Source organism: Polyodon spathula, chromosome 9 (assembly GCF_017654505.1).
Source record: "Polyodon spathula isolate WHYD16114869_AA chromosome 9, ASM1765450v1, whole genome shotgun sequence".
NCBI lineage: Eukaryota > Metazoa > Chordata > Actinopteri > Acipenseriformes > Polyodontidae > Polyodon > Polyodon spathula.
Window position 1 is genome coordinate 28,316,357 of NC_054542.1, and position 13,327 is coordinate 28,329,683.

The following is a 13,327-nucleotide window of genomic DNA, read 5'->3' on the forward strand; positions in this document are numbered from 1 at the left end:
CCGTCGTCTCTTATTAGCACACCGTTAGAAATTAGACGTATATCTCAAGGGTTTTATCCTGGTTAAATAAATACAATTGCATTTTTGAAATGTGTGCTATTTGTATTTGTTTTGAAGAACAATTAATAACTAATGCCAATTGTCCTGTGCCGTTTTAAAAATATTAATGATGGCTGTGTGTATTCATTGAACTCAGCAGTTCGACCCTCCCCCCCCCTTTAAGTTTCTGTCATTGCTTCCAGATCACCATTCAGTGGAATTCGGCAACGCACAAGTTTCACATCTCCCTGGGAACAGTCGGGCCCAACTCAGGGTGCAGTAACTGCCACAACATCATCCTTCACCAGCTGCAGGAGATGTTTAATAAGACTCCCAACGTGGTTCAGCTACTGCAGGTAACAGCAAACTGCAGAACTGCTCAGTGCAAGCAAACCAGAATCTTTTTTTTTTTTTTAAACACTATATTGGCTGATCGATGTGCCGAGGTTCATAATCTAGATCAGTAATATTAAATTGAAAATGGGAAGGTTAAAGTTTGATTCACATGCAGTCTGATGGTCTGCAATGAACTTGCAAAGGCCTTATACAGCACCCTATAACTCTCTCATACTGCTGCGTCACTTAAATATTTAGTTTTTAAAAAGGTTGCTAAACTCATTTTTTGATTGGTTCTACTATTCTGGCAGGTGCTATTTGACACCCAGGCTCCGCTAAATGCTATCAACAAGCTGCCCACTGTGCCCATGCTTGGCCTGACCCAGAGGACGAACACAGCCTACCAGTGCTTCTCTATCCTGCCCCAGTCGCCTACGCACATCCGGCTGGCCTTCCGCAACATGTACTGCATCGACATCTACTGCCGCAGCCGGGGGGTGGTAGCCATCCGCGACGGGGCCTACAGTCTCTTCGACAACACCAAGATCGTCGAGGGCTTCTACCCAGCCCCGGGTTTAAAGGTGAGCAGAGCTGACATGCAGAACATAACTCCAGCTCTTTGGTATGCTGTAACTTGGTGGTGGCTGTCACGCACATCATCTTAATTGTTGGAAGAATAGCTTCCAGAGCCTTTTTGTTTCAATGCAGTGGTTGTATAAAACTCAGGCTGTTGTAAACCTAACGGGATTCTTCTCTCTGCCTCTGTGTCCCTGTAGACCTTCCTGAACATGTTTGTGGACAGTAACCAGGACATGCGAAGACGGTCTGTCAATGAGGATGACAATCCCCCCTCCCCTGTAGGAGTGGATGCCATGGATACGATGATGTCCCAGCTTCAACCTCTGGTACGCCAAGGTTAAACCAGTACAGTAGATGCAATAGAGTATACAAGTAATTATTAAGCAAGTATGGTAATGAGCGCTAATTTTGTTTCAATGTGCAGCAATTTGGCAAGCAGCCCGGAGGAACAGGAGCCTATCCTCTGACATCGCCCCCGACGTCCTACCACACTGGTGTGGCACCCTCTCCAGGTATCACAGCAACATTCAGCTGCTATTTTTCAAATATCAGTTTTAGTTACTTTTTTTTATTGTTAAAGAAAAAGTAATAAAGCTGCAGTATTTGTGACACTTTCATTAGTGTAGTGATACAGTCCTCTTTTCAAGCCTTGGCAACTCTCTGTAATCAAAGAATTTACTGCACTTCTGTCCAATAAGAGCAGCCAGCGAAAGGGAAGCGCTTCTCCTTGTTGGCTTGGGTTACAATTAAACCCAAAGGTGAACAGTTCTTCGTCCCGTTTCTAATCCTCTGTCTGTCACCGGCCAGCCACCGCAGTTTTGTTTTTTAATTGACTTTCCCAGTTAGAGTAAAGAGTATGATGAGTCAATAATTGATTGTGTGCAGGGAACATCCATGCAGTGAACTCCCCTAGCGGTGCTCTGCGGGTCCCTTCGCCCGCATCATTCGGCCCCACCCCGTCACCCTCGTCTCTGGGGATTTCAATGGGGCAGACTTCCAACTTTGCCAGTCCGCATGGTAAGTGCATGTGCCAATGTGGCCTTAAGAAAAACAAATTGTACAGTGTGAGAGTATAGAAATATTTCACAAGAATACCTCTGATTCAGAGGTGCAATGTGGTGTCTGCTCCTGTCTAAATCAACAAATATGTGGGCACACTTGAAAGGTGGCTGCTGATTTAGTATTTTATATTCATTGTTCTAACAGTGTTCACTATATAATCACTGTTACAGGCACAGGGCACTCCTCTGCTTTCTTTCTATTTTTTTATGATTAACTTCCCATAACTGATAGAAAAATTGAAAATCAAACTGGTCCATGCTTAACTCTCTTGGCACCGGATACTTGTGGAAGATAACCCCACTCAAAACTGCAGACCGCTATAGTAGTATTGGAAAGATACCTCTACTTGGCAGATTATACCGATTTTTGTAGATTTCTGTCCATTTTAAATTGTCTTTAGTAATCGTAGGGTAGTCTTTCAGTAAAGTTACTTGGAGATATTTTGTGTGGTTTCTGGTGATCTAATCATTTTTCTAGTTTTGTCCAATGTAAATGTTCATTGTGCTCAGTAAGTTCATACACTTTGATGTTCGTATTACTCCATGTTGGTGTATCTCACCCACTTTGTTTTTTTCGTTGCAGGGGCCCTGGACCCCAGCTCCCCGTACACCATGATGTCTCCAAGCCAGCGAGCAGGGAACTGGCCGGGCTCGCCCCAGGTGCCCGGTCCCTCACCTGCTGCTCGCATGACTGGGATGTCTCCAGGAAACCCGTCCCTGCATTCTCCCATCCCCGAAGTCTCCCACTCCCCGCGGGCTGGAACCAGTAGGTGTCAAGTACTTTATTTTCACAAGTGCTGTTTAAAATATAAAGGGCATTGCAATGCTGAGCGACATCAGTACTGCATCTCCAGCCAAGCACCACCCTGTGTTCGCTGTATTTTTCACATACCTCTTTATAGACGTGCATACTGCTAAATCCTGTAACATCTATAACTGATAAATTACTATACCATCTCAAAAAGCTCTGCAAATGTCCGTGATATTCTTTGAACGCTGGATGCGGAAGCAACTACCTCCTTTGCTTATCTCTGTGTGGCGCAGCTGCTAGAGTTATTGCTCACACACCCCTTTTTATTTTTATTTTTTGGTTTCAATCGGCCATTAAATGGTTTTCTTGGCTTTTTCTGGAGAAAAACTACTAGAGACCTGTGTTTTATATCTTTTTGATGATGTCGGACAGGGTCTGACATTGGACTGGAAAAAGAAAATCGTAAGGTCGGACCTGGTCCGACGTTGGACCGCAAAGGGTTAAATGTCATTTAAATTGAATTTTTACATTTCCCTTATGTTGAGTTAGTGTCATGTGACAATTAATCATTTCAACTCTGCGTATATATTAAGAGTAGGTGGGGGCCAACAAAGTTCAAAGCTCGTATTGTCACAAGTTTGGAATGGAAAGAGTCTGTTCAGAATCTCCAGGTAATCTCAAAGCCAGTTAGACAGTTTAGAGAAAATTGATGCAAATTCAATATTGGAGCAACAATAAACCTCTAAAACACAATTATTAACATCATAATAAAGTAAGATACACGTAATTATCAATCTACTAAAATGACATTTGTAGTTAGTTACTCTTCTGTGTTATGTTTCACATTAAAACATAGTACTATAAAAAAAAAAGATTGTTTCCTTCTGTACCCCTATTGATATGGCTGGTATGGCAAGGTATCAGTATTCTAGATTACAGATCTTGTCCCATATTGAGCTATACAAGTAATACTCAACTTGAAATCTTTTTTGATCACAGAACGATATGACTTGGAGATTTTTTGTTTCCTTTCCTTGCACAATTCCAGTGTAAAGAGGTTTAAAAGTGGTTTTTGCATAGTCTCTCTTATCCCAAAGAGTTCTTCCACAGCAAGGTGAAATAGCAAGGATAAATCCTGTCCCAAAAAAACTGTACATTAGCTCTTGGAGAACCTCATGAAAATCCAGGTGCATAGAGAAAAGTTCATTCAGTAGTGGATTTTTTAGGGTGTGTCACATTACTGGCTATAAAGCGTGTGAAACTGCAAGAACAAAGAAAACCGTAAATGAAAAATGTACAATTGTTCCCTTTTTTGTCTTAGGCTCCCAGACAATGCCAACGAACATGCCTCCACCACGCAAACTACCTCAGCGCTCCTGGGCGGCCTCCATCCCCACCATCCTGAACCACAATGCCTTGCATGTGCTGCTGCTGCCCTCGCCCACGCCCTGCCTGGTTCCTGGACTTGCGGGTAGCTACCTGTGCTCCCCCCTTGAGCGCTTCCTGGGCTCCGTCATCATGAGGCGCCACCTGCAGAGGATCATTCAGCAGGAGCCCAATGTAAGCCACATGATTTCCAAGACCATGACACTTGTATTTCTTTAGTATAAAATACATGTTAATTTGGATTCATATGTTGTTTTTTTCTGACTTTATGTGAACGAAAAGACACACATTACTACCCAGGAACCAAAAAAAAAAAAAAAAAATTGTTACACGGTGTAATACACACAATACATCTAAACAATAAAACACCAACAATACAAATTTTTCTTTTCATTGGTAACATCTTGACAGCTTTTTACACTTATAACTTTTAAAGTGTTTCAAAGCTCTTTTAAAAATGTCCGCTCTAATGCACTGGGGTTTGAGATCTATCCTCTAGTTCACTGGATGAAGGGCGATTTAACAAAATAAATAAATACATAAATTTTAAAAAATGTAAAAAACAAGTGCTCTGTCTTTTCTGTTCCATACCACATGATGGATCGTTATTGCTGTTCTACCTGTTAGACAATGTCTGCAGTAATCCTTACATTTTCGGTGCACTAGAGCGGACATTTTGAAAAGTGCTTTGAAACATACTTTAAGTGTGAAAAGTTGTCAGGGTTTTAACAATGAAAAGAAAAGTGACAGGTACGTTATTTAAACAGGTGTAGCAACATGTCGTGGGGACGTGTGACGCTATATTGTTCAGAACCCCACTACTTACTCTTTAATACCACCAGCTAAAAGCAAGTTCAAAGCCAGGTAAAGACAGATCTACAAATGATGCTAACTCAGTATTGGAGCTACAGAACCCAGAGCCCCTCCGAATGATTGCAAACATCATTACAGGCATGTGAAAATAGACTGGAAATGAACATTTCAATCGAATTGGTCCTCAGTGTTCTAATGTTTCGCAGTATTGGCAGGGCTGTGTTCCACATGGAAACGTATCACTATTGATTGTAGATTACATGCGTTTGATATTATGTCTCGTATTGTATCATAATGGCATCTACTAAGTTGATCTAAACAGATTGGCCACTATTTTAGATCAGTTGAATCTACACTAATAAAGTACTTAAAATACTTAATAATAAGTTACCTAGTGGGAGGGAGAAACTGATTTATTTGGTTATTTCACAAAACTACAATGAAGTCGGACCAAAAAATATCTACACATAAAAACACATTTCAGGTGGTATTCCGTCTCCTAGTAACCATACCAAAAAGCAAAATGTAAAGGAAGTTGGTTTCCTTTGCTATCTCTCCAGATCTCCTCTGCCTCGCTCTTCACAGTTTGCCAGCTCATCAGGTGTCGTAATGCACCAATTTGTTTGCCATTCTTTGCACTGGTGTTCATCTGTCAGAGTCAAAAGCTAGAAATAAAATGGCACGCTGCAGTAAGATTTGAATGCGTGCAGCCAGGTTATCTATGGAATAAATGGAGCTGTTCTGGCCTGCCTTAAGAGGGATGTCCTCAATTGATTTTGTAACATGAAGCATTTTCCAGCAAGGTCATTGAGTGCTAAATTAGAAAGGTATTGACACTTTTACAGATTTTTGACCTCCGGTATTAACAGGCAATCCTAATGAGGTTTAAAGCCTTGGCTGTGTGAGCATCTCCTCATTTTTGTGTAATTTTGTAATGTTATTTTTGGAGGGGAATAACAGAAATCCACCAATTACTACAGGAATAGGTTTGTTTACCAGTTAAGTGGCGTAGTGTTTGGAAATTTGAATCTAAAACAATTTTAAAAGTAAATATATAGTTGTTGTTTTTTTTTGCTAGAACATTTAATGTCCTATTAGTTACCAAATTTACAATAGTTTTAAATTTAGAGTGTTGAAAATATATTGGTAAGGTGTGCCCCATTTTTGCAGCATAACATTGAGGTTTTTTGCACTAGGGCACAATAAAACCCATATTGTTTGTGCAATCCAATTAGATGTGCAATCTTTTAGCTTTGTGGTTTTCCTTCCTTCCAGCTGCAGATTGTGAACTCTAATGAACCCGGAGTGATCATGTTCAAGACTGAAGTGTTGAAGTGCAGAGTCGCTCTGAACCCCAAAAACTATGAGACGCTGCAGCTGAAGGTGACCCCAGAAAACACGGGCCCCTGGTCCCAGGAGGAGCTGCAGGTTCTGGAGAAGTTCTTCGAAATGAGGGTAAGGGCTTTTTCATTTATTTACATTTGTTTCCTACATTAATCTGGGTAACTTATTTGAGATAGTCATGAATGCTACAGTACTTAGTAAAAAAAAACAAAACAAAAAAAAAACATTTGTTACAGAAAATGTTAGAAGGCATGCAATCCAGTTTTCTTCTCCATTCTGTAATGGAAAAGTACAAAACAGTCACATTAACAAAAAACAGCATTTTAAATTCATGGTTCATTCCACTACTAATACTGACCACTATATGACATAGCTGTGGATCAAGTGACTGTGTGTCTGTTAAGCCAAAAGTTCAAGGAACAGTTTATTATCTTTAGAAAACAGAACCAGTTGCAGTCAAGCAGTTTGCCAAAATTGCAGGGTAAAGGCCATTTAGAGATTCCAAAATTGTACCAGTTTGAAATAACCAAACCCTCTAACTATGTTTAATATTAAACATTGCTAGGTATAGCTACCATGTGGTGCGTGCCTATCAAATGTACTAAGTCCATTAATTAAAAAATGTATATAATGGTATTTATTACAGATGCTGGAACAAAAATGGGGCAAGGGGATCCCTCGAAGCAGTTTGTTCTCCATTCTTTGAGACCACACATTCAAAATCCTGTATTTTTCAAACGCAATGCAATATCAAATTAAACCAATAAAAAAGAGAGTTATAAATAGATTTATTAGAAGACATCGGAGAATGGAGGTAGTGCGGCCTAATGGTTAGATCATGAGAGGGAGTGTTTTAAATTGACATTTATATATGACATTTATATTGTAAAAATTCTCTCCTCAAGGCAAAAAAAATCCCTGATGTCTGGGAGGGCCTTTTGTTCTAAAACTAGATTTGTAGAATTACACGTACCTGACTTTTTCTCAATTTTATTTTTAAGTTGGCTTTCTAGGCTTCAAGAGAATACAAAAACACTTGAAGTCAAACTTGTAATGATATGAGCTGAGCTGTCTCCTCATATATTTTTCAACTGGTTGATGGTAGTCCCGTGGACAGAAACATTCACACTTTTGGTTTTCTTTCCTCCTCCTCCTCCTCCTCCCGTTTGCAGGTCGCAGGACCACCGTTTAAATACAATACACTAAATGCCTTTACAAAGCTGTTGGGGGCTCCTACTCATATCCTCAGGGACTGTGTTCGAATCATGAAGCTGGAGCTGGTAAGTGACTTGAACACAAATATTGGCATGTTGCTGTGTGTACCATTTTCTGAATGCTTAAATCTATCTTAGTAAACTTTGATCTCTGTTAAGTCAATTGGTATTTGTCATATGCACAGGTTTGCTTCACAAACACATGATCATTTGGCAACAGAATTTTAATCAAATATGTGTTGTGTGTGTTTTTCTTTTTTTACCATTCTGGATTTTGACATGTATGTTGCACGTCTCTAAGTACCTTAACACTGGTACAGATCCCTGAAGATAGTCAAGCAGGATGGATCCATTAACTTCCCAAAGTCTAAATACAAGTCCTTGCCAGTATTTGAACTATTTCAGCACCAAGTTCAGTGCAGGTTTGCTGTGTGGAAAGAGTTAAAAACGCTAATCTGCAGACTAGCAACAAACAAGGTTTTTGCATTTCTAATTTCTGTTTGTATGAAATGTAATCCAGTTTCCCTGCAGACTATGTAGCCTGTTTATGATGCTTGTGATTTCTAAAAAGTACTGTTTTACAAATAATAGCAAAGATTTTGATTTAAACTGTAGTGTAACCAAAGACCCTCCTATGGAGTAGGAAGTCTGCTTATGTTGTGTTTGTTGTTGAACCAGTTCCCAGACCAGGCTGCCCAGTTGAAGTGGAACGTGCAGTTCTGCCTGACCATCCCCCCCAGCGCCCCTCCCATTGCTCCTCCCGGGACCATCGCTGTGGTGCTCAAATCCAAAATGCTGTTCTTCGTAAGTGTTTCACACCCTGACAGCTGCACTGTTGGTATTGTATTGCTTACAGCCAATGATAGTAAAAAGACTTGGGTGTCACTTCTAGGAAGGAAGCCTATAATCCTAGTGTTGCCTGCCACTACAGTAATCAAAGCCACTGAATAGATTGTGGTATATTTCATATTTTGTTTAGTACAAAGGTCATTTGTTTCAAATATTTTGGATGTTTTTTGTGACTTAAAAAATGCAGTTACTTGGAGATCGCAGGTTCAAATCCAATGTAAATACCGACCGTGACCGGGGGTTCCCAGGGGGCGGCACACAATTGGCCAAGTGCCACCCGGGTAGAGAGGGCTTAGGTCGGCATGGCATTCCATGGTTCACTGCGCACCAGCGATCCCTGTGGCTGATAGGGCGCCTGCAGGTCTGCTGTGGAGCCATTCAGATCTGTGTTGTTCTCCAGCACTATAGGTCTGATGGCTTAGCTGTGGATCCGCAGTGCGAAAAAACACGGCTTTGCAGGGACATGTTTCGGAGGACATGTGTTTCAGCCTCTCTTTCCCAAGTCGCCAGGGAGTTGCAGCGGTTAACCGGGATTTAATAACACAATTGGCGATTCCAGATTGGAGAGAAGAGGCAATGACTAAATTAAGCTACTTTTTCACTATTTCCTACAGAAAAATACCACAATAAAATGTATAATAACAAATGTAAGAACTCCACACTTCAAGAAGATTGGATTGTAATTATTATTTCATCATGTAATTATTTTATTTGACCCGCTTTGTGGCAAATCGAGATTTTTAATTTCTAGAGGTCCAGTACCATATAATCAACAACGCTTCCTTCCTGTTGCCGTCGTGTCGTTCAGCTCCAGTTGACCCAGCGGCTGCCGTCCCCTCAGGAGCCCGTTAGTATCATTGTGCCCATCGTGTATGACATGGCCAGTGGGATGACACAGCAGGCTGACATTCCTCGGCAGCAGAGCTCCTCCGGGGCCGCGGCGCTCATGGTCAGCAGCATCCTGAAGCGCTTTCACGAGATGCACCCTCCACGCCAGAGTAAGTCTCATCCATCAGGACACATCCGTATCCAGGACTGCACACTAAGGAGGGTCTCTCTATCAAACCCAAATAACAGGAAGGAGGGTTACATGTATATGAGTAACAAGTTTGCAGAGCTCTTAGTCTAAAGATTCACTGGACTACCGTAATACCTTCTTGTACAGTCCTCTAAGGAGCAGAAGGCTGATGCATTGTGTTCTTTGTGATTGAGAATATCTTAAATCCTAACCTGCAGTCTATCTGGAGGAGCATGATACATTGCCATGCAGTCTACCATTAGTGTAGTCCTCTGTACTAACCACAGGATCATCCCCTTTAGTGTGCTACTTCTAGTTCGTTGCAATTGACCATCTGTGAATACTTTTAATGTTTTGGATCCATGCAAAATAGTAATAATAAGCTGGTTACAAATCTCCCCAAGATAGTTGGTGGCTGAGGAATTGCTTGGAGCCAAATTATAAAGAGTCATAAGAACATAAGAAAAGTTATGATTTTGATTTTAACCAGGTCTGTTGGAAACGTTTTCACCGAGGTATTGTCAAACTGTGGACAGATAGTATTGCTAGATGATTTGAAACGAATGAACCCTCCTTTGCTGCATGTCAAAGGCTCCATCCCAAGTTGTGGCCAGAATTCCGCGGGACAGCTGACATCAGCAGAACTGAAAATGCGATAATTCAATCGCAGTTTGAGAATTTCATGCGCGTAATTGTCTGACACTTCCTGACAAATCTCATTTTTATGTCTCTCGCAGGTGAATGCACAATATTTGCAGCAGTGCACGAACTGATGGCAAACCTCACACTGCCCCCTGGTGGTAGACCATAGCACATTCTCTACAGAAAAAAGGACTCAAAATGAAGATCAGACCATTTTTTTTTTTTTTTTTTTTTTTTATCAGAAATTACAGCCAAACAGGAACCAATGCAAATTGGGAAGCCAGTGATAAATTATTTTAAAGAGCTAAAGATTAGAAGAAAAACTATGAATCTATTTTTTTCAGAGATGCACTTCTTAAATAATAAATGATGTAATAAAAGAGTAAATAGGTTTGTCTACCTGCTGTTGTATATTGTTTTATATGCTGGGATATAAGGAATACAGTCCAATAAGGAGGACTCTTTACCATGAACTTCTATTCAAAAGCTTTCTTTTTTTATATACTGTGAGAAACAAATGCTAGTGTTTTGGAAATTATTTACTTTTATTAGTAAATTATGTAAATATTTTTTTTATATTTCTTTTTTGATGTTTGTAGCCTAAATTAATTTCTTTTCATTTAAGCCTGTCACTTTGAATACTGTAAAACTGTGACAAACTTTATAATGAAGCCGTATTTTATTATGACTGCTTTGAGTCTTTACAAAACAAAACGTCTGATTCTGTTGTCTGTGTCACAGACAAGTACTATTTAATAAATTGATAAATCAACAACCAGCGTGATCCTTCAATTGCAGGGCCTTGCTCAGGGGTGCTGGAACTAGGGTTGCTGGGCGTGTGGCAGCACCCCCCGGATTGATGTGCTGTGCACCTGCTTCCATCGTATACAGGGGTTACAGTTTTGTTCAGTGGCTTTCAGCACCCTCACAATAAAAATTGTTCCAGTGCCACTGGACTTGTTGGTGGTTTAAGCCCTGAGTAATTGTTAAATGGTGGGCAGTCTGCCTGTGCCACATTTAAATATCTGCACTAGGGGTGCAACGTTACGCAGATCGCAACAATATGAATCACAGCACACGTGATGGGCGTGATGGCTACTTGTATGATGCATAGTAAGATCACATTATTTAACCCTTTCATGTATGAAATATTGAAAATAGCTGATAGTTTTTTTGACATTTTTTCATTAAAATAAATCATGTGTATGTATGTGTGTGTGTGTATATATATATATATATATATATATATATATATATATATTATATATATATCTATATATATATATATATATATATATTATATATATATATATATATATATATTTTTTTCCATTGCTTTATATTGGGGGGTGGCATCCCCATATGAGGTTGCCATGCATGAAAGTGTTAATGATGGACTATTTTTTTAAAGGACAAAATGTAATGACATTGGGAGAGTAAGTATTCATACCAACTAAAACACACTTATTCGCCATTCAAAAACCATTTGGTGAACTAGAATGAGTTCTGTTGTGTTTTTGGACTTGAATCACAATACAAACTACACATACCTCTATTACGGTACGATCTATCCTAAAGAAAGTATCATGGTTCACAATCATCACACCTCTATTCTGCACTGAACTTGGCTCTAGGGGATTGAACTATTATTTATTACTCAAATGATCCTTAAAGTACCTTTCTGATACCATTCTGTCCTTCATCTCTTAAAGAAAAGAGACATGTAAAAGGTACCTGACTGCTTTGGGATGTGAGTTTACTGTGCTGGTGAACCTAGAGCCTGATGTTTCTTTCAATCAATTTAATTTTTTGGCATGTAACATGGAGCAGTATTTAAGTGCTGGTGTCGAACAGAACAATTCCATAAATCTTGCAGCTCTGAAATGTGCAGTTTTGAAATACATTTTACAGCAATGTTCTTTTTAACATGCAGTATCTGGTACTAAACTGGGTTAGAGGAAGTTCTCTGTTTGCTTGCCTTGCATTTGGGGAGTCTGATTCACTCCCTGGCTCATTTCACCTTCATATCTACAAGATCAAACAGCATGTTACAGTACTAGCTGCAAAACACGTCGGTCACAGAGAGTCAACTTCGTATAATGACAAGAATGCACTTTTAAAATTACGCAATGAATGGAGGTGCACAATAGGTAAGATTCATGGAATAATTTTGTTAGCTCTACTTCATGTGTCCTGGGGCACAAGATGAAAAGCAATAGTTGAGCTTGTTTGGGTAATTGGATTTGAGATTATATTCAAGATTCAACCATCACCTTGATTCGAGGTGTTTCAAATCTCTGCACACGTGGCAGTGAGCAAGCATAACATATTTTTCAGTGTGTGAGGTTGAATAGAAACATGTTTGGCTCAATGCTAGATTCTTCACAAGCTCTGCCTGTGTGACACACATTCCTGTCTGTATTGGTTCCAAAGTCTGCTTCCTGCTGGCTGTCATTGATTCTCTGCAACCACTGTGGAGCACTATTTTCATTCAGAAGAACTTGCCAATTTCAGAACCTGTCAGATGTCTTGAGGCAGAAAGGCGCTGATTGGATTATACTGCAGATCAGGCCTCTTTCATGCCCAGTTAGGCTTGTCTCACTTCTCTAGAAATGTTCACCACTTCAATTTATGTGCATTGAACTTTAAATCAAAACTGACTGCCAAAGAAAAGTAATCTAGCCTTTATTAAATTCTATTAGGTAATCCAAGGTGGGCTTCACTTAAATTCAAGCTAATGTTGGTTGTCTTTTTGTGCATTAATTACGTAAGGTATTTTATATGGATTTTACAAAAACGGAATAAATATCAAATAACTTCAGCTCTGCCTGTATGTGAGTTTGAAAGCTAATGCAACACCTCCATTTCCAAATTGAAAAAAAAAAAAAAACAAAGCTAACATTCTATATACTTTTTTTATTGTTCCCATTCCTTTTCATGGTCTTTGCAACAATTATGTCAATTACATATAACGTGTAGTTACAGTCGGTACGATTAATGCCTTGCAGAAAGCTTGTAGCTTGTTTTGCTCGCTTGAACGAACTCTGGGAGGTTGCATAACGCAGATACAAAATAACAATAATAATAATAATAATAAAAAATCTGAAACATTTCTTGTACTGTGTTCGCTTTCACGGTATCTTTACATAGTATACGTCCAAAAGATATACCAAAACCACGCATTTCGAGTTCCAAATACTGTGACGTTTCATCTGTTTGTGAAACGAAACTTAAAATGTACCGAGCATGCGTAGTTTTCAGTAATACAGGAAATGAAATGTGTCTGCACAAAAAA

At 39.6% G+C, this 13,327-nt stretch overlaps 1 protein-coding gene across 2 annotated transcripts in view; it reads left to right on the plus strand.

The window, feature by feature from the left end:
• LOC121320602 (mediator of RNA polymerase II transcription subunit 14-like) overlaps positions 1-10,804 on the plus strand; it is a 38,753-nt gene extending 27,949 nt beyond the window's left edge. Inside the window, exons 20-31 of one of the 2 annotated variants that reach the window (XM_041259068.1) lie at positions 243-395; positions 687-956; positions 1,152-1,280; positions 1,379-1,466; positions 1,840-1,971; positions 2,599-2,781; positions 4,088-4,326; positions 6,241-6,420; positions 7,482-7,589; positions 8,202-8,327; positions 9,181-9,370; positions 10,128-10,804. In XM_041259068.1, the coding sequence (XP_041115002.1) occupies positions 243-395; positions 687-956; positions 1,152-1,280; positions 1,379-1,466; positions 1,840-1,971; positions 2,599-2,781; positions 4,088-4,326; positions 6,241-6,420; positions 7,482-7,589; positions 8,202-8,327; positions 9,181-9,370; positions 10,128-10,201 (1,872 nt within the window). In that variant the 3' untranslated portion in view covers positions 10,202-10,804. The remainder of the gene's footprint in view (positions 1-242; positions 396-686; positions 957-1,151; positions 1,281-1,378; positions 1,467-1,839; positions 1,972-2,598; positions 2,782-4,087; positions 4,327-6,240; positions 6,421-7,481; positions 7,590-8,201; positions 8,328-9,180; positions 9,371-10,127) is intronic. The other variant, XM_041259069.1, reaches the window with a different exon arrangement.
• The last annotated feature ends 2,523 nt before the right edge of the window (positions 10,805-13,327 follow it).